General features: G+C 42.0%; 1 protein-coding gene across 1 annotated transcript in view; it reads right to left on the reverse strand.

The window, feature by feature from the left end:
• Nucleotides 1–3,079: 3,079 nt before the first annotated feature.
• The window catches only part of LOC142288045 (arylsulfatase H-like), a 76,315-nt gene continuing 58,471 nt past the window's right edge, over nt 3,080–20,923 (reverse strand). The window contains exons 9-10 of the mRNA XM_075333482.1: nt 3,213–3,556; nt 3,080–3,112 (exon numbers count right to left, since the gene is read on the reverse strand). Coding sequence (XP_075189597.1) covers nt 3,080–3,112; nt 3,213–3,556 — 377 coding nt within the window. The remainder of the gene's footprint in view (nt 3,113–3,212; nt 3,557–20,923) is intronic.

Below are 20,923 nucleotides of genomic sequence, written 5' to 3' on the forward strand. Positions count from 1 at the left end.
CACGTGAACTCACTAATGTCACCTCTCTCACACTCTCAGTGTGTCCCGCCAGCCACAGTGAGCGGTAATGTTTTCTAATGTCACTGTGCACTGGAACCTCAGCTGTAGCAGAGTCAGGATTGTCATGGGACATCGTGTCTGTGGGTTACATTTGACCTCTAGGGGAGTTTTGTGAATTAATAAATTGGAGAAAGAGGCTTTTTTGTTTTAATTGAAGGATTTTTCTGTGTTTTGTGTTTATTTCTTTTTACTTGCATGATTAGTAACTTTGAGCTTAATGACAGCTGTGATTTTTTAACAAATGACAGCTGTCATTAACCCCTTTTATATTACCCCGATTGCCCTGGTGCGGTGGCAATCAGGATGAGCCAGGTAAAGCACCAGCATTGGCACATCTAGTGGATGCCCCAATTCTAGGGCTGCTGTAGGCTGCTATATTTTGGCTGGGGAGGGCTCAATAACCATGGGTCTCTCAAACCCAGCTGTCTGCTTTATCTTGGCTGAGTATCTAAAACATGCTGCTTTACATTATTTATTGAAATAATTTTAAAAAAATAGCATGGAGTCCTTTATATTTTAATACACAGCCAAGATAACGCACACAGCTGGTGGCTATTAGTCTGAGGTCATACATTGGGTGTAATGGCTAGATAATTTGAGTGCATGTTATGTTTCAAACAAATTCCTTACTGTTGGTACATGTTTATGGATGATCGAGATATATGTATATATATATATATATATATATATATATATATATATATATATATATATATATATATATATATATATATATATATTCATTCAGTATATACACTGTGTACAGACTTATTAGGCAAGTTGTATTTTAGCGGATTTTTGTTATTATTGATCAACAACTATGTTCTCAATCAACCCAAAAGACTCATAAATATCAAAGCTTAATATTTCTAGAAGTTGGAGTGTTTTTTTTTTAGATTTGGCTATCGACCTATTAGGCAACTTAATAAAAAACAAATATATTCCTATCTCACTTGTTTATTTTCACAAGGTAAACCAATATAAATGCACAAAATTTAGAAATAAACATTTCTGACATGCAAAAACAAATCCCAAAAAATTAGTGACCAATATAGCCACCTTTCTTTATGATGACACTTAACAGCCTAACATCCATAGATTGTCAGTTGCTTGATCTGTTTACGATCAACATTGCGTGCAGCAGCCACTACAGCCTACCAGACATTGTTCTGAGAGATGTACTGTTTTCCCTCCCTGTAGATCTCACATTTTATGAGGGACCACAGGTTCTCTGTGGGGTTCAGATCAGGTGAACAAGGGGGCCATGTCATTATTTTTTCATTTTTTAGACCTTTACTGGCCAGCCACACTGTGGAGTAGTTGGATGCATGTGATGGAGCATTGTCCTGCATGAAAATCATGGGTTTTTTTTTAACGATACTGACATCTTGTTGTACCACTGCTTGAAGAAGTTGTCTTCCAGAAACTGGCAGTAGGTCTGGGAGTTGAGCTTCACTCCATCCTCAGCCTGAAAAGGTCCCACAAGTTCATCTTTGATGATACCAGCCCATACCAGTACCCCACCTCCACCTTGCTGGCGTCTGAGTCGGAGTGGAGTTCTCTGCCCTTTACTGATCAGCCTCTGGCCCATCCATCTGGCCTATCAAGAGTCACTCTCATTTTATCAGTCCATAAAACCTTTGAAAAATCATTCTTAAGATATTTCTTGGCCCAGTCTTGACGTTTGATCTTATGTTTCTTGTTCAAAGGTGGTCGTTTTTCAGCCTACCTTACCTTGGCCATGTCCCTGAGTATGGCACACCTTGTGCTATTTGATACTCCAGTAACATTGCAGCTCTGAAATATGGCCAAACTGGTGGCAAATGGCATCTTGGCAGCTTCACGCTTGATTTTCCTCAATTCATGGGCAGTTATTTTGCGCCTTTTTTGCCCAACACGCTTCTTGCGACCCTGTTGGCTATTTGCCATGAAACGCTTGATTGTTCGGTGATCACGCTTCAAAAGTTTGGCAATTTCAAGACTGCTGCATTCCTCTGCAAGACATCTTACAATTTTGGACTTTTCAGAACCCGTCAAATCTCTCTTCTGACCCATTTTTCCAAAGGAAAGGAAGTTGCCTAATAAGTATGCACCCCTTATATAGGGTGTTGATGTCATTACACCACACCTCCTCATTACAGAGATGCACATCACCTTATTTACTTAATTGGTAGTTGGGTCTCAAGCCTATACAGCTTGGAGTAGGACAACATGTATAAAAAGTATCATGTGATCAAAATACTCATTTGCCTAATAAGTCTGCACGCAGTATGTATATATATATATATATATATATATATATATATATATACATATAAAAATACATTCCTACTTGGGTTGTATATGTCCCTGTATGCACAAGATTGTCAACTGTACCACCCCTCCTTATTTTGTGTGTGTTTCCCTGACCTATTTGTCTACCTGTACTTTACTTGTTATCTATGCCATTTTATTGTTTATGAAAAATAAAGTTACACCTCTTTTTTAGTATTGCCCTTTGACTCCCAATGTCATTTGTAGGATTTATATGTGGCTAGGAGGGGTCCGCTCCAATCAGAGTGATCATGTATATTGATTATTTATCTGTGCTGGGTATCAAAATACGGGGGACTCTATGCCATTTTTTTTTACACTCCACTTCCGGAATTCAGTCACCTGGTGTGAGGGCAACCAATCACAGACACCAAAACACCAGCAGTCTGACTGCAACCAATTACAGATGCTGTTACAGAAGGTGGGCGAGGAAAACAGTGAATATTCATGAGATTTAATGAGCAAACCCGAAACAATGTGACAGCTGCGGGGTAAGTCAGTTAGCATAATTGTCGTGCTTTAATCTCCATTTTGTGTCCATTTCCTTTTTTTTTTAGTTTTATCTGTGTGGCTGAACCCAAACAGTAATACGGACTTTCCTGAGAAGTGCTTGCTTGGGGTCCAGGCACGGTCACTAGATGATCGGTATGGACCCTGAACTTTACAGTCCGAGTTCGCCCATCACTACTCATCAATACTTTTTAGATCAGATTGCAGCCAAAGCTTGTGTAATGGAAGACTAAAAGAATGTAAAAAGATTTATATAAATCTCAAACTTAAGCTTTATTGTTTTATGCAAATTTTTGAAATAATAAAACTACTATTAAAAATTATGTAGCATTTTGCTTATTGCACCAACAGAAAGGAAAACTTCCACAGCATGGCTGCAGCCGGGGATCCCACAGGTTATTGAATTTATATAGCTGCAGGGGCACCGCATGTAGTGATGCATTATGGTGTGCCACAGCCTTCTGTACGGTTTTCAGCACTTCATTGTATAGTTCTGAATTAATAGGGAAAGGATTCTTCTCAGAAGGATCATTGGAGAGATTATAAAGCAGTGGTGGTACGTGGTAGATCACCATCTCATCACTGCAGCCACACAGCTTTGAGCCATAGCATGCCCCAGCTCCTTCTGGGCTGAACTTGGGAGAGATATAATGAACCTTCCAAACAGTATTACCTGAAAAATGAAAAATGTTATTATAAAAATGTAATATTTTATTGACTAAGACAATTTTTGCCTTTGTGTTTTTAAATCTGATATTTCAATTTATACGATAACTCTGAAATGCATCTTCATATCCCTGTGATTCTACATTTATTTTTTTCATGACACATTGCACTTTATGTTACTGGAAAGTTTTAGTTGATATATTTTGCGTTTATCTACGAAAATAGATGAAAATTTGGAAAACTTTGCAATCTTCAAATTTTAAATTTTTAAACCATTAAATCAGATAATAATATTTACCATATGTGCACCTTAAGTCAGTATTCTATTTAAAAGTCCTTTTATGTGGTTAAAATTTTAAAAGGTTTAAAAGTTTAGCAACAAATTTCATTAGTGATGGGTGAGCACGCTTGGTACCCGATCGAGGATTTGAGTGCTCGCAACACTCGATACTCAATCAAATATTCTGGTTATCGGGCGCCATGCTCAAGTACTCTCCCTGTATGCTTAAAAGCTTTTTAACAGCCAGTAAACATGAAGGGATTGCATGCCAGTCATGGTAATGCTGTAGCCATGTTGGCTACTGACATTACTGTGACTGGTCAGCCGCATAGTGTCATCTGGTCTATATAAGACCCAGAGATGCAATATTTTCCTCACTCTACCCGGAAATAGTGTAAGTACTAGAGAGAGATTCTGTTAGAAAAGGGACCGTGTGTTATAGTGTCACAGTACCTGGTAGTACGACAGTAAACAAACAGTCCTCTTCAGGTCTAAATGAAATCTATTCCATTCTCTAATAGTACTGTTTTTATTTGTCATTCCCTGTACGGTGAGTTTCTGGAGTAGGCATAGTTTATTAGAGGCCTGTAGGCAGGGATTCTAGCCTTACACACCGTGCTACTGATATCTATATTTTTTTTTAATCTATCCTCTAACAATACCACTCTTAGCTGCATTTAGTATAGAGCAAGCTGCTGGAGTAGGGATCAAGTATTACGGGCCTGAGGTAGGGGACTCTTGCGTTACACAGTGTGCTTCTGGCTAAAATATATTTTTTATTCTCTAATAATACCGCTCTTAACTAAATTTAGTGTAGGACAAGCTTCTGGAGTAGGCATAATGTATTAGAGGCATGTAGGCAGGGATTGTAGCATTAAACAGCCAGATAAAAATGGAATCTATCCTCTTGAAGTACCACTCTTTAGGCCGCTTTACACGCTACGACTTCGCTCAAGCGATCTCGTTGGGGTCACGGAATTTGTGATGCACATCTGGCCGCCGCTTTAGCGATGTCATTGTGTGTGACACCTATGAGCGATTTTGCATCGTCGCAAAAACGTGCAAAATCGCTAATCGGTGACATGTCCCCCCTATTCTCAATTATTGTTGCTGCTGCGTGTACGATGTAGTTTGTCGTTCCTGCGGCAGCACACATCGCTATGTGTGACACCGCAGGAATGAGGAACCTTACCTGCGGCCACCGGCAATGAGGAAGGAAGGAGGTGGGCAGGATATTACGTCCCGCTCATCTCCACCCCTCCGCTTCTACTGGGCACCCGCTTAGTGACGTTGCTGTGACGCCGAATGAACCGCCCCCTTAGAAAGGAGGCGGTTCGCCGGTCACAGCGACATCGCTAGGCAGGTAAGTAATGTGACGGGTCTGAGCGATGTTGTGCACCACGGGCAGCGATTTGCCCGTGTCGCACAACCAATGGGGGCAGGTACGCATGCTAGCGATATCGGTAATGATATCGCAGCATGTAAAGTGGCCTTTAGATTGAAATTAGTGTCGGTTGAGATTCTGGAGTAAGGATTGTGTATTACAGGCCTGTAGCCAGGGATTCTAGCCTTACACAGTGTGCTGCTGCTGTTAGCTCTAAAATCTATTCTATTCTCTATAAATACTGCTATTAGTTTGCAATTAGTGTTGGTTGAGATTCTGGAGTACGCATTGTGTATTATGGGCCTGTATGCAGGAATTCTAGCCTTGCACAGCGTGCTTCTCCTGCTGATAGCTAAAAAAAAATCTATTGAATTCCCTTTAAATATCACTTTTAGTTTGCAATTAGTGTCTTTTGAAATTCGAGAGTAGGGATCGTGTATTAGCGTGCTGCTGCTGATAGCTAAAAATCTAATCTATTCTCTAATATTACTGCTTTTAGCTGCGTACGTACAGTTGAAACTAGAAGTTTGCATACACTATCTAAAATGACACATATGCATGTTTTTCTCATTCTCGGACATGAAATCAGAATAAACCTTTCCTGTTTTAGGTCAATTAGGAACCAAAATTATTTATATTTTCCAAATGCCAGAATAATGAGAGAGAGAATGTTTTAAGGCATTTTTATTACTTTCTGCAAATCAAACGTTTACATACACTAAAGTGTGCTTTACATGCAACAATGCGTGTGACAGTACATCCGGCGTCGCTAACGATATATCGCCAGGGTCACAGTGTTTGTGACGCACATCCGGCGTCGTTAGCAACATCGCAGCATGTGACAGCTAGGAGCGGCAATCAACGATTGCAAAAACGTCAAAAATGGTTGATCGTTGACACGTCGCTCCTTTTAATAATATCGTTGGTGGTGCTGGTTGTTCGTCGTTCCTGCGGCATCACACATCGCTATGTGTGACACCGCAGGAACGACGAACATCTCCTTACCTGCGTCCACCTGCAATGAGGAAGGAAGTGGGCGGGATATTCCGCCTGCTCATCTCTGCCCCTCTGCTTCTATTGGATGGCTGCCATGTGACGTCGCTGTGACGCTGCACGAACCGCCCCCTTAGAAAGCAGGCGGTTCACCGGCCACAGTGACGTAGCAGGGAAGGTAAGTCTGTGTGACGGGTGTAAGCGATGTTGTGCGCCACGGGCAGCAATTTTCCCATGACGCACAACCGATGGGCGCGGGTACACTTGCTAGCGATATCGATAGCGATATCGCAGCGTGTAAAGTGCCCGTAAGAGTACTATGCCTTGAAACAATTTGGGACAGTCCATATGAAGTCATGTCTTTGGAAGCTTCTGATAGGTTTATTGGCAACATCTGAGTTAATTAATTAGAGTCACACCTGTGGATGTATTTTAATGTGCACCTGAGACACACTGCTTCTTTGTGTAACATGATGGGTAAGTTAAAAGAAGTCAGCCAATATCTCAGGAAGAAGACTGAAAACTAAATGGCCACATTTCCAGACTGCTTGCCCTGAAAATATTGGTGTTTACGCTTGTAGATACTGAGAATTTCCGCAACAAGATTGCAGTGGCTGATACACAGCCCTCACTATTTCTCCCAGTTTGGTGTCTGTGCCTTATACATCCTTGTGTCCCATAACGTCACCCATGCCTAATAGTCAGTTTGACTAGGCCTCTTAAGGGTGCTTTACACGAGACGATCTATCTTGCGATAGATCGTCGGGGTCACGGTTTTTGTGAAGCACATCCGGCATCGCTTGCGACGTCGGGCTGTGTGACACCTCAAAGCGATGCAGTATCGCTCACGAGTCGTGTACTCGTCGCTCGGTTTCATAATCTCGTTTAATTGAAATGGCGCTTGTTGCTCACCGTTCCTGGGGTAGCACATGCCGCTCCATGTGACACCCCGGGAACGATGAACAGCAGCTTACCTCCGTCCCGCGGCACCCGCCGGCTATGAGGAAGAAAGGAGGTGGGCGGAATGTTTACATCCCGCTCATCTCCGCCCCTCCGCCTCTATTGGTCGGCCGCCGTGTGACGTCGCTGTGACGCCGAACATCCTTCCCACTTCAGGAAGTGGATGTTCGCCGCCCTCAGCGACGTCACAAGGGAGGTAAGTACTTGTGATGGGGGATTTACGACTTTGTGCGCCACGGGCAATCAATTGCCCGTGACGCACAAACGATGGGGGCGGGTACAATCGATCGTGATATCGCAGGCTTTAATGACTGCATATCCTTTCCCCATTTGAAAGTCAAAAATTCAGAGTGTGTTTAAAATTGAACTAACATTTATTCAGAGTGACTCCTGTACATCTGTTGTTCATTTTCGCTAGACCTCGCACTTCCTGCATAACCTCTCCCAGTTTGAAAATCACAAATTAAGAACAATTTTAAAATTAAAGTAAATTGTATTCAGAGGCCCTAGTCTCCATCTCTACCAAGGTTTATCTGAGTGCCTCCTATTTTTTAGCAGCCCTTTCTCTTAGACTTTATTACTATAAGGCTAGCTGCTGAAGAAGGGATAGGTTACCATTGTCGGCATATAGTCAATGTTTCTTTCCTTACAGTTCTTTGCTGTTTGTACAATCCCTCCTTTTAATTATAGATAGTCCTTGCAATGAGTACATAGGCTATACCAGGATAGGAGTCTGAATATTTTTAAAATTGACACAAAATGTAGTCAGAGGACCTCCTTCCTTACTCTTGCTGCATGTATTACAATCAGTCCGTGGAATTCTAGCTTGGCCTTGCACTGAGTGCATAGCCTTTGCCAGATTCTTTGTAATATTGTACCATAATTGAATATGAGTATCTTATCTATAACACTTGTTTGTAATATTCCATTTGATCCTTCTAGTTTTTGGTAGCCTTTGCACTTACTGCATAGACTTTACCAGTCTAGGAGTCCCAGTCTTTAAAAATGCTCAAAAATAATGTCTGAGGCCCTGCTCTTCATGTCTTCCAGGGGGTATTGCAGTTCTTCCTTCTATTTTTTTCAGCCCTTGCACTTAGTGCAAAGCTTTTATAAGTGTAGCAGCTTCACTACCTAACAATTTTAACAGAAGATGTATGAGGCTCTCCTTTATGTCTAATAAAAAGTGTATCGGAGTCCCTCTTCCTTCTAGTTTTTGGTAGTTTTTACATTGTCTGCATAGGCTTTGTGAGTTTCACAGTCCCTCCTTCATAAATTAAACAAGATGTTTCTGATCATATCACACACAACAAATGCCCAGATAAAGTTAGTAAAACTTTAAAATTACATTTACCTGTGACTACTGACTGGTCTAGTTTTATTTCCCACTATAAACACTACGGTTGAAAAGTTTAGGGTTACTTAGATATTTCCTTATTTTTGAAAAAAACACTTTTTTTTTCAAAGAAGCTAGCATTAAACAGAAATACCCTCTATACATTGTTTATGTGGTAAATTACTATTCTAGCTGCAAACGTCTGGTTTTGAATGCAATATCTACATAAGTGTATATAAAACCATTTCCAACAACCACCACTTCAGTGTTCTAATGGTACATTGTGTTTGCTAACTGTGTTAGAAGGCTAATGGATGTTTAGAAATCCCTTGAAAACCCTTGTGCAAGTATGTTAGCACAGCTGAAAACAGTATTGCTGATTAGATAAGCTATAAAACTGACCTTCCTTTGAGCTAGTTGAGAATCTGGAGCATTACATTTGTTGGTTCCATTAAACTCTCAAAATGGACAGAAAAATAGAACTTTTATGTGCAGCTCAACAGTCTATTCTTGTTCTTAGAAATTAAGGATATTCCATGTGAGAAATTGCCAAAAAACTGAAAATTTCCTACAACGATGTGTACTACTCCCTTCAGAGGAGACCAAAAACGGGCTCTAACCAGAGTAGAAAGAAAAGTGTGAGGCCCGGCTGCACAACTGAGCAACAAGACAAGTGTCTCTAGTTTGAGAAATCGACGCCTCACAGGTCCTCAAATGGCTGCTTTTTTAAATAGTACCTGCAAAATGCCAGTGTCAACGTCTACAGTGAAGAGGTGACTTTACTGGCTAATAAAAGGAAAAGATTAATATAGGCAAAAGAACACGGACATTAGACAAAGGAAGATTGGAAAAAAGTGATATGGACAGACGAATCGAAGTTTGAGGTGTCTGGATCACAAAGAAGAATATTTGTGAGATGCAGAACAACTGAACAGATGCTGGAAGAGTGCCTGATGCCATTTGTCAAGCATGGTGGAGGTAATGTGATGGTCTGAGGTTTCTTTCAAGCTGCTAAAGTGAGAGATTTGTACAAATGTAAAAGGGATTTTGAATAAGGAAGGCTATCACTCCATTTTGCAACACCATGCCATACCCTGTGGACAGCTCTTGATTGGAGCCAATTTCATTCTAGAACAGGATAATGACCCAAAGCACACCTCCAAATTATGCATGAACTATTTAGGAAAGAAGCAGGCAGCTGGTATTCTATCTGTAATGGAGTGGCCAGCCCAGCCACCAGATCTCAACCCTATTGAGCTGTTGTGGGAGCAGCTTGACCGTATCATCAAAAAGTGCCCATCAAGCCACTCCAACTTGTGAGAAGGGCTTCTGGAAGCATGGTGTGAAATATCTCCTGATTACCTCAGCAAATTAACAGCTAAAATGCCAAAGGTCTGCAAAGCTATATTTGCTGCAAAGGAAGCATTCTTTAACGAAAGCAAGGTTTGAAGGAGAAAATTATTATTTCAAGTAAAAATAATTATTTCTAACCTAGTCAATGTCTGGACTATATTTTCTATTCATTATGCAACTCATTTGATAAATAAAAGTATGATTTTTCATGGAAAAGACAATTTTGTCTGGGTTACCCCAAACTTTTGAACTGTAGTGCACTATGTCATCTACTGTACTGTATGGTGTAGGGAAATTTAGTTATTAGCGATGGACCAGCTATTAAGGCTATGTTCACACGTTAAATTTTTGCTCCTGTTTTTGGCAGTGTTTTTAATGACTTTGATGCAAATTAAAATCTGATTTTACAGTCCCAGACAAAAAGGTATGAAATTTCAAAAAGTTAATACACACTATTGTTTATTTTTCGTGACTGAAATGGGAAACTGTTGCACTTCTGAAAGAATGCTCAGTGTTAATATAGACAAAAGGGTCGAGGTTTTAAGGGTTTAAAACAATTTTTTCTTGTTAATTAAGTTTGCCTTAGAAACATGTCAATATACAGGAAAGAATATTTTCTAACATTTTGTCCATTAAAATCAAAATTATCATCGGTTTTGTATGTTTTATTGTCAGTCCGTAAAAGTGGTGTAATACTCTGACAACATTGTTTTCAGCAGTGAGCTGGGAGTCAGAGATGTGCCCTGGCATATTACCTGTGCTGATGTTATTCAATTTAAGTGGTGTTTCCATCCATTTCAGTAATTTCCAGGACCTCTTCAGACCTCTCAAGACATCTGCCATAAAAATGCTGGAGTTTCCCATTGACTTCCATTATGCTCATTGCTCGAGTCAAGCACCTGAGCATTAGAAATTAGATCTACCACATTAGACATGGTAGATACAGAGGTTTGTCCCTCAAGCCTTGGGGATTCCAAGACTTGTGGGGCAGCCCCTTGCCCCCGCCACAGCCAGAGTCACCCAGTGTACAGTGACCGAGATGTAATGCCCTGACCATGCTTGTTCGTCCAAGTGTCAGTGGTGAAAACCACCCTATCAGACACAGAGTTTTTCAAGGAACAGGTGATGTTGCCTGCATAATGCTGGTGTAGCGCAGGCATAGCTTTATTAGAGAAGTTATGGTGACTGGGCAACTAGTACTGGGGGACTGCCATGGCCATCAATTTTCGTGAACTGTCTGTATCCACCAGATGGATATGCAGCAATGCATGGCCAACAGTTTAATATGGTTAAGTTGAAGCTCTTAGTGCTGGCATGTATAGGAAGAAAAAATCTTTTTATGTGACAACTGCGTGACCGAGGGCTGGCTGCTGTGCTCAGAGAGGGTGGAGTAGGGTGTACACGACAAACTGGTGAATTGTGAGGGAGGCATAGGCAGAGATGTAATGCTGGATAAAGAAACATGTGGTGTATGCAGTGTCTTACATGGGTAAAAAAAAAACAGGCATTGTAACTTCAATAACAGCCAACGGGCTTTCACTCACTTCAACTGTAGCAGGTAAACAAGTGGAGGTTCTGTGACTGGAGATCTGTGAGAGAATAGTTTAGAAGGTGATGCAGGATGAATAAGAAACAGCAGATGCAGTTGGTGGGTCAACCAGTGCTTGGGGAGGCCCGCTAGGCCATGTTTTAGCACAGTAAGCTTGTAAGAGTAACGTATGTTAATAGAGCATGTGCCAATTCATCCATGTAGTAGTCAAATTATTGCAATTTTTGCCTCTACTGAGTTGTTGTTTACAAAGTTGGCAGATGATGAAAGTTGGGTGATCCTTTGTGATCTCCAAAAAGGCTCAGGCTAGGCAACCCTTCCTGCAAACTGCAGACTCACGACTGCTGCTGTCCACAGTTAGAGTTGTGGCTGAGGATGCAGTGATTTGACGTGGTTGCGTCACTATGTGTTTGTGAGGGAATTGGCAACAAAATGTATTTGTCTTCCTCCTCCTCCTTCACCTCTTTTACTGAGCTATCAGCAAGTGGGTTCTCCAACCTTATCATCATCCTCTCTGTCATCCCACTCATGACCCTGACAGGATTTTGCTCGTGCTCTACTTTGTTTGACACCGGATCCAACTGAAAAAGATTTTGGACATCGGTGCAGCTGCTTTCCTCCTGTTGAGTCTGGGAATCTGTGAGGCAGACCTCTGATGCCCATGGAATAAAATGTGTGAAAAGCTCTGCAGACTCTCTCATCTGTGGTTCCCTATAGTCAGTTTCGTGGTTGGAGAGTGGAGACATGGTGGTAAACAAGGGTAATTGGGGTGCGACCTCCGAGGACTGTACTTTGTGTGGAGATGAGGTAGATGAAGAGGAGGAGAGGAAACTTGATGCAGCGCTTGCCATCCACTGTAGCACATGCTCTTTCTGGCCCTTATCTAAATATCGTACAGCTGTGAAATAGCAATTTTGAACTCGACCACAGAATGACCACTGTTTAGGTAAGGAAATATCAATTTTTAGCTGGAGCACTGATTTTCAACTATTTAGACAGGGAAATAGCAATTTTGAGCTTGACCACTGAATGGGCACTACTTAAATGAGGAAATATCAATTTTTAGCTTGACCATAGAATGGCCACTATTTATATGAGAAAATACCTATTTTTATCTGGAGGACTGATATTCCACTATTTAGATAATGAAATAGCAATTATTAGCTGGAGCACAGAATGACCACTATTTTGCACTACAAAGTGCAACCGTCATATATACTTCAAATGAGGTATAGAAGTGTCAATCAAATAATATGAGTGATAAGTGGAATATACCAAGAAATTTATTTGAATTACATCAGTAAATTGATCATGAATAAGCACAAAGTCTAGGTACAAAACATGGAAGATTCCATTAGTATAAGTGCAGCAAACAAACATCAGAAGCACGAGGAAGATGAGAACAATAAGAATATTTATCAATGGAGCCTCTGACATGCTGAGCTTTTTAATCCCTTTTATGACCTTGGACATACTGCTACATAACTCATCGGGCGCCGATGGGTAGTAATGATAGCTAGGTGCCATCTGGTGACCCATGTAACTATCATGACGTAGTTCCACTGAATGCCTGCTGAGTGCCGGTATCCACAGGAGATAAGCATTTCTGCTGTTCACATAGGTGCTAAAGCACTTCTCTGAACAGCAGAAGTGATCGGAAAATGTAAGCTTCAAGTTTCATACGGGGACTAGTAATATCAATAAAAAAAGTAAAAAATGTTTTAAATGTTTTATGTTTTAAGATTATTAAATAAAAATTAAACCTAACAACTCAAATCACCCATCTTTCCCCCATTGAAAATAAAATAATAATAAAAAAACCAAAAACACATTTTTGGTATTGCCGCTTTCAGACATGCCTGATCTATCAAAATATGAAATAAATAAATCTGATCCGCAAAGGGAGTAATGAGTAGAGTTGAGCGCGGTTCGTGGTTCGTGGTTCTCCAGTTCGCGGTTCGAGTGATTTTGGGGGTTGTTCTAGATCGAACTAGAACTCGAGCTTTTTGCTAAAGCTCGATAGTTCTAGTTACGTTTGAGAACGGTTCTAGCAGCAAAAAGCCACTGTAATAGTGTAAGTCACTCTGTGACTCACACTATTATGAAATTTCAGCGTATAGTGTGCGGGAACAGCTCATTCAGATCACTGCTGCTGGGATAATGGCGATCGCCATTTTTTTTTCCCTTGTTTTCCTTCCCTAAGCGCGCGCGTGTAGTGGGGCGGGCCAGCATGTCAGCCAATCCCAGACACACACACAGCTAAGTGGACTTTTAGCCAGAGAAGCAACGGCATGTGTGATAGGATGTCCATGTCACATGTCCCTGCATTATAAAAACAGGTATCTGCCCATCCAGACGCCATTATATGCCTTCTGCGTCTGGGTGTCAGTCACCGCTGGCGTATCTCCTGTCTCCGATATTGCTGTGTACACTCTACACACAGCGCTATACAGAATAGGGATAGAAGTTTCTATTAGCCCTTGTAAGGGCTAATTCCAGCAGGCTCAGAGCCAGATTTTAACAGCTACAGAAGATACCAGCGTCTGTGTAGCTAAGCTCAGGGATTTCCTCGCTGCATTTCCCCATTAGGAGGGATAGAAAGTGAGGCTTCCTTTACTGTACACTGACCCACAACCCTGCCACTGTACCCTCCTGCCCTTTGCACACTCAAGCTCATTGTTGCTAAGCCATTATACTAGCAAACACTGAGGAAACTTAGTGGCATCCTAAAAGTGGCTGTTGGACTTCCATTATTGTCCCACTGGTGCAAAGCTATTTGCAGCACCACTGCATTGCACACTGAAACTCATTCTTACTAAGCCATTATACTAGCAAACACTGAGTAAACTTAGTGGCATCCTAAAAGTGGCTGTTGGACTTCCATTAGTGTCCCACTAGTGCAAATCTATTTGCAGCACCTCTGCATTGCACACTGAAACTCATTGTTACTAAGCCATTATACTAGCAAACACTGAGTAAACTTAGTGGCATCCTAAAAGTGGCTGTTGGACTTCCATTATTGTCCCACTGGTGCAAAGCTATTTGCAGCACCACTGCATTGCACACTGAAACTCATTCTTACTAAGCCATTATACTAGCAAACACTGAGTAAACTTAGTGGCATCCTAAAAGTGGCTGTTGGACTTCCATTAGTGTCCCTCTAGTGCAAATCTATTTGCAGCACCTCTGCATTGCACACTGAAACTCATTGTTACTAAGCCATTATACTAGCAAACACTGAGTAAACTTAGTGGCATCCTAAAAGTGGCTGTTGGACTTCCATTATTGTCCCACTGGTGCAAAGCTATATGCAGCACCACTGCATTGCACACTGAAATTCATTGTTACTAAGCCATTATACTAGCAAACACTGAGTAAACTTAGTGGCATCCTAAAAGTGGCTGTTGGACTTCCATTAGTGTCCCACTAGTGCAAATCTATTTGCAGCACCTCTGCATTGCACACTGAAACTCATTGTTACTAAGCCATTATACTAGCAAACACTGAGTAAACTTAGTGGCATCCTAAAAGTGGCTGTTGGACTTCCATTATTGTCCCACTGGTGCAAAGCTATTTGCAGCACCACTGCATTGCACACTGAAACTCATTGTTACTAAGCCATTATACTAGCAAACACTGAGTAAACTTAGTGGCATCCTAAAAGTGGCTGTTGGACTTCCATTATTGTCCCACTGGTGCAAATCTATTTGCAGCACCACTGCATTGCACACTGAAATTCATTGTTACTAAGCCATTATACTAGCAAACACTGAGTAAACTTAGTGGCATCCTAAAAGTGGCTGTTGGACTTCCATTAGTGTCCCACTAGTGCAAATCTATTTGCAGCACCTCTGCATTGCACACTGAAACTCATTGTTACTAAGCCATTATACTGGCAAACACTGAGTAAACTTAGTGGCATCCTAAAAGTGGCTGTTGGACTTCCATTATTGTCCCACTGGTGCAAAGCTATTTGCAGCACCACTGCATTGCACACTGAAACTCATTCTTACTAAGCCATTATACTAGCAAACACTGAGTAAACTTAGTGGCATCCTAAAAGTGGCTGTTGGACTTCCATTAGTGTCCCACTAGTGCAAATCTATTTGCAGCACCTCTGCATTGCACACTGAAACTCATTGTTACTAAGCCATTATACTAGCAAACACTGAGTAAACTTAGTGGCATCCTAAAAGTGGCTGTTGGACTTCCATTATTGTCCCACTGGTGCAAAGCTATATGCAGCACCACTGCATTGCACACTGAAATTCATTGTTACTAAGCCATTATACTAGCAAACACTGAGTAAACTTGGTGGCATCCTAAAAGTGGCTGTTGGACTTCCATTAGTGTCCCACTAGTGCAAATCTATTTGCAGCACCTCTGCATTGCACACTGAAACTCATTGTTACTAAGCCATTATACTAGCAAACACTGAGTAAACTTAGTGGCATCCTAAAAGTGGCTGTTGGACTTCCATTATTGTCCCACTGGTGCAAAGCTATTTGCAGCACCACTGCATTGCATACTGAAACTCATTGTTACTAAGCCATTATACTAGCAAACACTGAGTAAACTTAGTGGCATCCTAAAAGTGGCTGTTAGACTTCCATTATTGTCCCACTAGTGCAAATCTATTTGCAGCACCACTGCATTGCACACTGAAACTCATTGTTACTAAGCCATTATACTAGCAAACACTGAGTAAACTTAGTGGCATCCTAAAAGTGGCTGTTGGACTTCCATTATTGTCCCACTGGTGCAAAGCTATTTGTAGCACCACTGCATTGCACACTGAAACTCATTGTTACTAAGCCATTATACTAGCAAACACTGAGTAAACTTAGTGGCATCCTAAAAGTGGCTGTTGGACTTCCATTAGTGTCCCACTAGTGCAAATCTATTTGCAGCACCTCTGCATTGCACACTGAAACTCATTGTTACTAAGCCATTATACTGGCAAACACTGAGTAAACTTAGTGGCATCCTAAAAGTGGCTGTTGGACTTCCATTATTGTCCCACTGGTGCAAAGCTATTTGCAGCACCTCTGCATTGCACACTGAAACTCATTGTTACTAAGCCATTATACTAGCAAACACTGAGTAAACTTAGTGGCATCCTAAAAGTGGCTGTTGGACTTCCATTATTGTCCCACTGGTGCAAAGCTATATGCAGCACCACTGCATTGCACACTGAAATTCATTGTTACTAAGCCATTATACTAGCAAACACTGAGTAAACTTAGTGGCATCCTAAAAGTGGCTGTTGGACTTCCATTAGTGTCCCACTAGTGCAAATCTATTTGCAGCACCTCTGCATTGCACACTGAAACTCATTGTTACTAAGCCATTATACTAGCAAACACTGAGTAAACTTAGTGGCATCCTAAAAGTGGCTGTTGGACTTCCATTATTGTCCCACTGGTGCAAAGCTATTTGCAGCACCACTGCATTGCACACTGAAAATCATTGTTACTAAGCCATTATACTAGCAAACACTGAGTAAACTTAGTGGCATCCTAAAAGTGGCTGTTGGACTTCCATTATTGTCCCACTGGTGCAAAGCTATTTGCAGCACCACTGCATTGCACACTGAAACTCATTGTTACTAAGCCATTATACTAGCAAACATTGAGTAAACTTAGTGGAATCCTAAAAGTGGCTGTTGGACTTCCATTAGTGTCCCACTAGTGCAAATCTATTTGCAGCACCTCTGCATTGCACACTGAAACTCATTGTTACTAAGCCATTATACTGGCAAAGACTGAGTAAACTTAGTGGCATCCTAAAAGTGGCTGTTGGACTTCCATTATTGTCCCACTAGTGCAAATCTATTTGCAGCACCTCTGCATTGCACACTGAAACTCATTGTTACTAAGCCATTATACTGGCAAACACTGAGTAAACTTAGTGGCATCCTAAAAGTGGCTGTTGGACTTCCATTATTGTCCCACTGGTGCAAAGCTATTTGCAGCACCTCTGCATTGCACACTGAAACTCATTCTTACTAAGCCATTATACTAGCAAACACTGAGTAAACTTAGTGGCATCCTAAAAGTGGCTGTTGGACTTCCATTAGTGTCCCACTGGTGCAAAGCTATTTGCAGCACCACTGCATTGCACACTAAAACTCATTGTTACTAAGCCATTATACTAGCAAACACTGAGTAAACTTAGTGGCATCCTAAAAGTGGCTGTTGGACTTCCATTATTGTCCCACTGGTGCAAAGCTATTTGCAGCACCTCTGCATTGCACACTGAAACTCATTATTACTAAGCCATTATACTAGCAAACAGTGAGTAAACTTAGTGGCATCCTAAAAGTGGCTGTTGGACTTCCATTAGTGTCCCACTAGTGCAAATCTATTTGCAGCACTTCTGCATTGCACACTCAAACTCATTGTTACTAAGCCATTCTAATAGCAAACTATGCTGCCAGTTTAAGGGCCGTAGTTGCATTGTCAGGGATAGTTATTGTTGTTTATTCTGCTGTTAATAAAGATAGACCACCGCTGCAATCTACACCACCTCTCAATTTTTACTACCACATTTTAAGTGCCCAATCTTGTCGCAATCAAAATGAGTGGCTATATGACAGATGCTGGTGGAAAGGGGAAGAGGCGTGTTGGAAAAGGAAAAAAAGGGTTTGTCCGTGGGGAAGGTGGCAAAGCTCCATTATCATCTGCTGAAGATAGACCATCTTCCAGGAAAAGTAAGATGTCTACTACTTACCGTGGACAATCCGATGTGCTCCCTTTTTTACGGAAACGAACAACTGGACCAAAGGTAGATGATGGCCAAAAAAAGAAAATGCTTGAATGGATCTCAAGTGGTCCAACAAGTGCCCTCTCCGCCACCTCAACTACCGCATCCAAAAAACACCAGTTCTCTGATGTCATCCCAATCACACTTGCTTTCTCCCAGCTCTGAAGTCTCCATCCGCCCTGCACAGTATGGTGGAACTGAGATGGCTGAGTCTGCCGAACTGTTCAGTAACACTATAGCCTGGGAATCAGAGGTGTGCTCCCAAGCTACAGTGAGTACAGACCAGGAAATGGTCTGCAGTGATGCCCAGAACCTTTGTGACTCTGATTCAGGCTGTGAGGACCAAGTTTCTGAGCATAATGTTGACCCTTATTCACAAACTGTAACACCTGTTGTTATAGACAATGAGGAACATACTGATGACGATGAGACGCAGATATCAGATTGGGATGACAACATAAATATTTGGTCAGGGCAAGAAGAGGCTCGGTCTGAAGGTGATGGGAGTGCAAACATAACAATTGATGAGGAAGTTCTAGATCCCACCTACTGTCAACCCACAGTCAGGCACTCGAGGAGGTCAACACCAACAGATGCGGTGGAGGAGGATGCAACCGACAACGAAGTTACCTTGCGCCTTCCTGGACAGAGTCGGAGTACTGGTAGCACATCTACAGCTGCATCCTCAGCCACCATTCTGCCTCTGAGCACTAGTCGGGGTGGATCAGCAGGTCGCATGCCCTCTAAGCCTTGCCTAGCCTGGTCCTTTTTTGACATAGCAAAAGATCGCCCAAATTATGTGATCTGTAAAATTTGTCGTGATTCTGTTAGTAGAGGGCAAAACCTCAGCAGTTTGACAACTTCTTCCATGAATCGTCACATGAATAAATATCATATGTCCCAGTGGGAAGCTCACCATGCTGCAATGCGGCCTAGCGGAGCGAACCATCCACCGCCTGCCCCTTCCAGTGCATCCGCGCGCTCTTCATCTTCTAGGACTGTGGGGACAGCTGTCACACCTGGTTTTCCACGCACAACTTCCACCACTGTAACCGCAACAGGCAGTTTGCTTGGTAGGTCGTCAGTTGTTTTGGAAGGGGAAACAAGTGCGTGTGTACAGCTCTCTCAGACATCGATAGCACCAATGTTGGATGAAGGCAACATCATGTCTATGCCTGCACTTTCCTCACAAACCTGCATTTTTCCAGGGACACCCTACTCAACACCGTCTACACTATACACACAGCAGCCAGATCTCTGTCCCTCAGATGTGGACAAATAAAAGGCCATTTCCTGCGACCCATGACAAAGCTAAGAGGTTGACTTTATCCCTCTGTAAGCTCTTGGCTACTGAAATGCTGCCTTTCCGCCTGGTGGACACACAGGATTTTAGTGACCTTATGTCTGTCGCTGTGCCCCAGTACCAGATGCCCAGTCGCCACTACTTCTCTAAGAAAGGTGTGCCTGCGCTACACCAGCATGTCGCACACAACATCACCGCTTCCTTGAGAAACTCTGTGTGTGAACGGGTGCATTTCACCACCGATACTCGGACCAGTAAGCATGGACAGGGACGTTGTATGTCGCTGACTGGGCACTGGGTAACTATGGTAATAGATGGTGAAGGGTCTGCTGCACAAGTCTTGCCATCCCCACGACTTGTGTGTCAATCCTCTGTCTGTCCAAGTTCCGCCATTGCTTCTGCCTCCTCCACCTCGTCTGGATCCTCCACCTCCGCTCCAAGCCACCAGCGTTCTAACTGCGCAGAAGGAATCACACAACCCTCACTACTATGCTGACAGCAGAGCGCAATGGCATCAGGCGGTCTTTAGCTTGAAATGTCTTGGAAATAAGAGTCACACAGCGGTTGAGTTGTGGCAGCTCTGGGGACTGAGTTTGGTAAATGGTTCTCTCTTATAATCAGCAATGTTTCAAGGCAGTATATCAACACTGCAAAAAAATAGTCATTAAAATTTAACTTTTACTTTACTTGAAGTTTCATTAGTAGAACCCAAAAAGGGTCTGAGGTATCTCCCGACGCGTTTGATATATATGAATAGGGCGAGAAGCACGGGCGTCCGTACCATGTGCATGTTGTATAGGTAACAGGCTCTCTATAATTGGTACCTATAATGGAATCACCGCAATCTTATTGAACAAATTTATAGAATGCATGTTATATGAATGCAAGGTCCATGTTTTATGGGACCTGAGATGCATTTAATACTCCCCTGAAGAGTTGATTGAAACGCGTCGGGAGATACTTCAGACCCTTCTTGGGTTCTACTAATGAAACTTCACTGAAAGAAAAAATTGGTGAGACAAATCCGATTTCTGTTTGCGGTGTGTTATTTTGGGCCACTATATATCCTATGACAAAAAAAGGAGGGGCCAAATTCTTTTATTCATGTTGGTTGTTTGTTTGTCTTGTAATTGTGATTCTGACCACATTTTAGTGATTTAAGTAAAAGTTAAATTTTAATGACTATTTTTTTGTAGTGTTGATATACTGCCTTGAAACATTGCTGATTATAATTGACGTATAACTAATACTATTCCAGTGGCTATCCTTGTATTAAATGGTTGTCTCCACTCAACCTGCTGCCTGGTAAGGCCGTGTGCGACAATGCTGCAAACCTGGGTGCGGCCCTTCGCCTGGGCAAGGTGACACACGTGCCTTGTATGGCTCACGTGTTGAACTTTGTTGTCCAGCAGTTTTTAACACACTATCCCGGCCTAGATGGCCTTCTGAACAGG

This window comes from Anomaloglossus baeobatrachus, chromosome 2, assembly GCF_048569485.1.
Source record: "Anomaloglossus baeobatrachus isolate aAnoBae1 chromosome 2, aAnoBae1.hap1, whole genome shotgun sequence".
NCBI classification, from domain to species: domain Eukaryota; kingdom Metazoa; phylum Chordata; class Amphibia; order Anura; family Aromobatidae; genus Anomaloglossus; species Anomaloglossus baeobatrachus.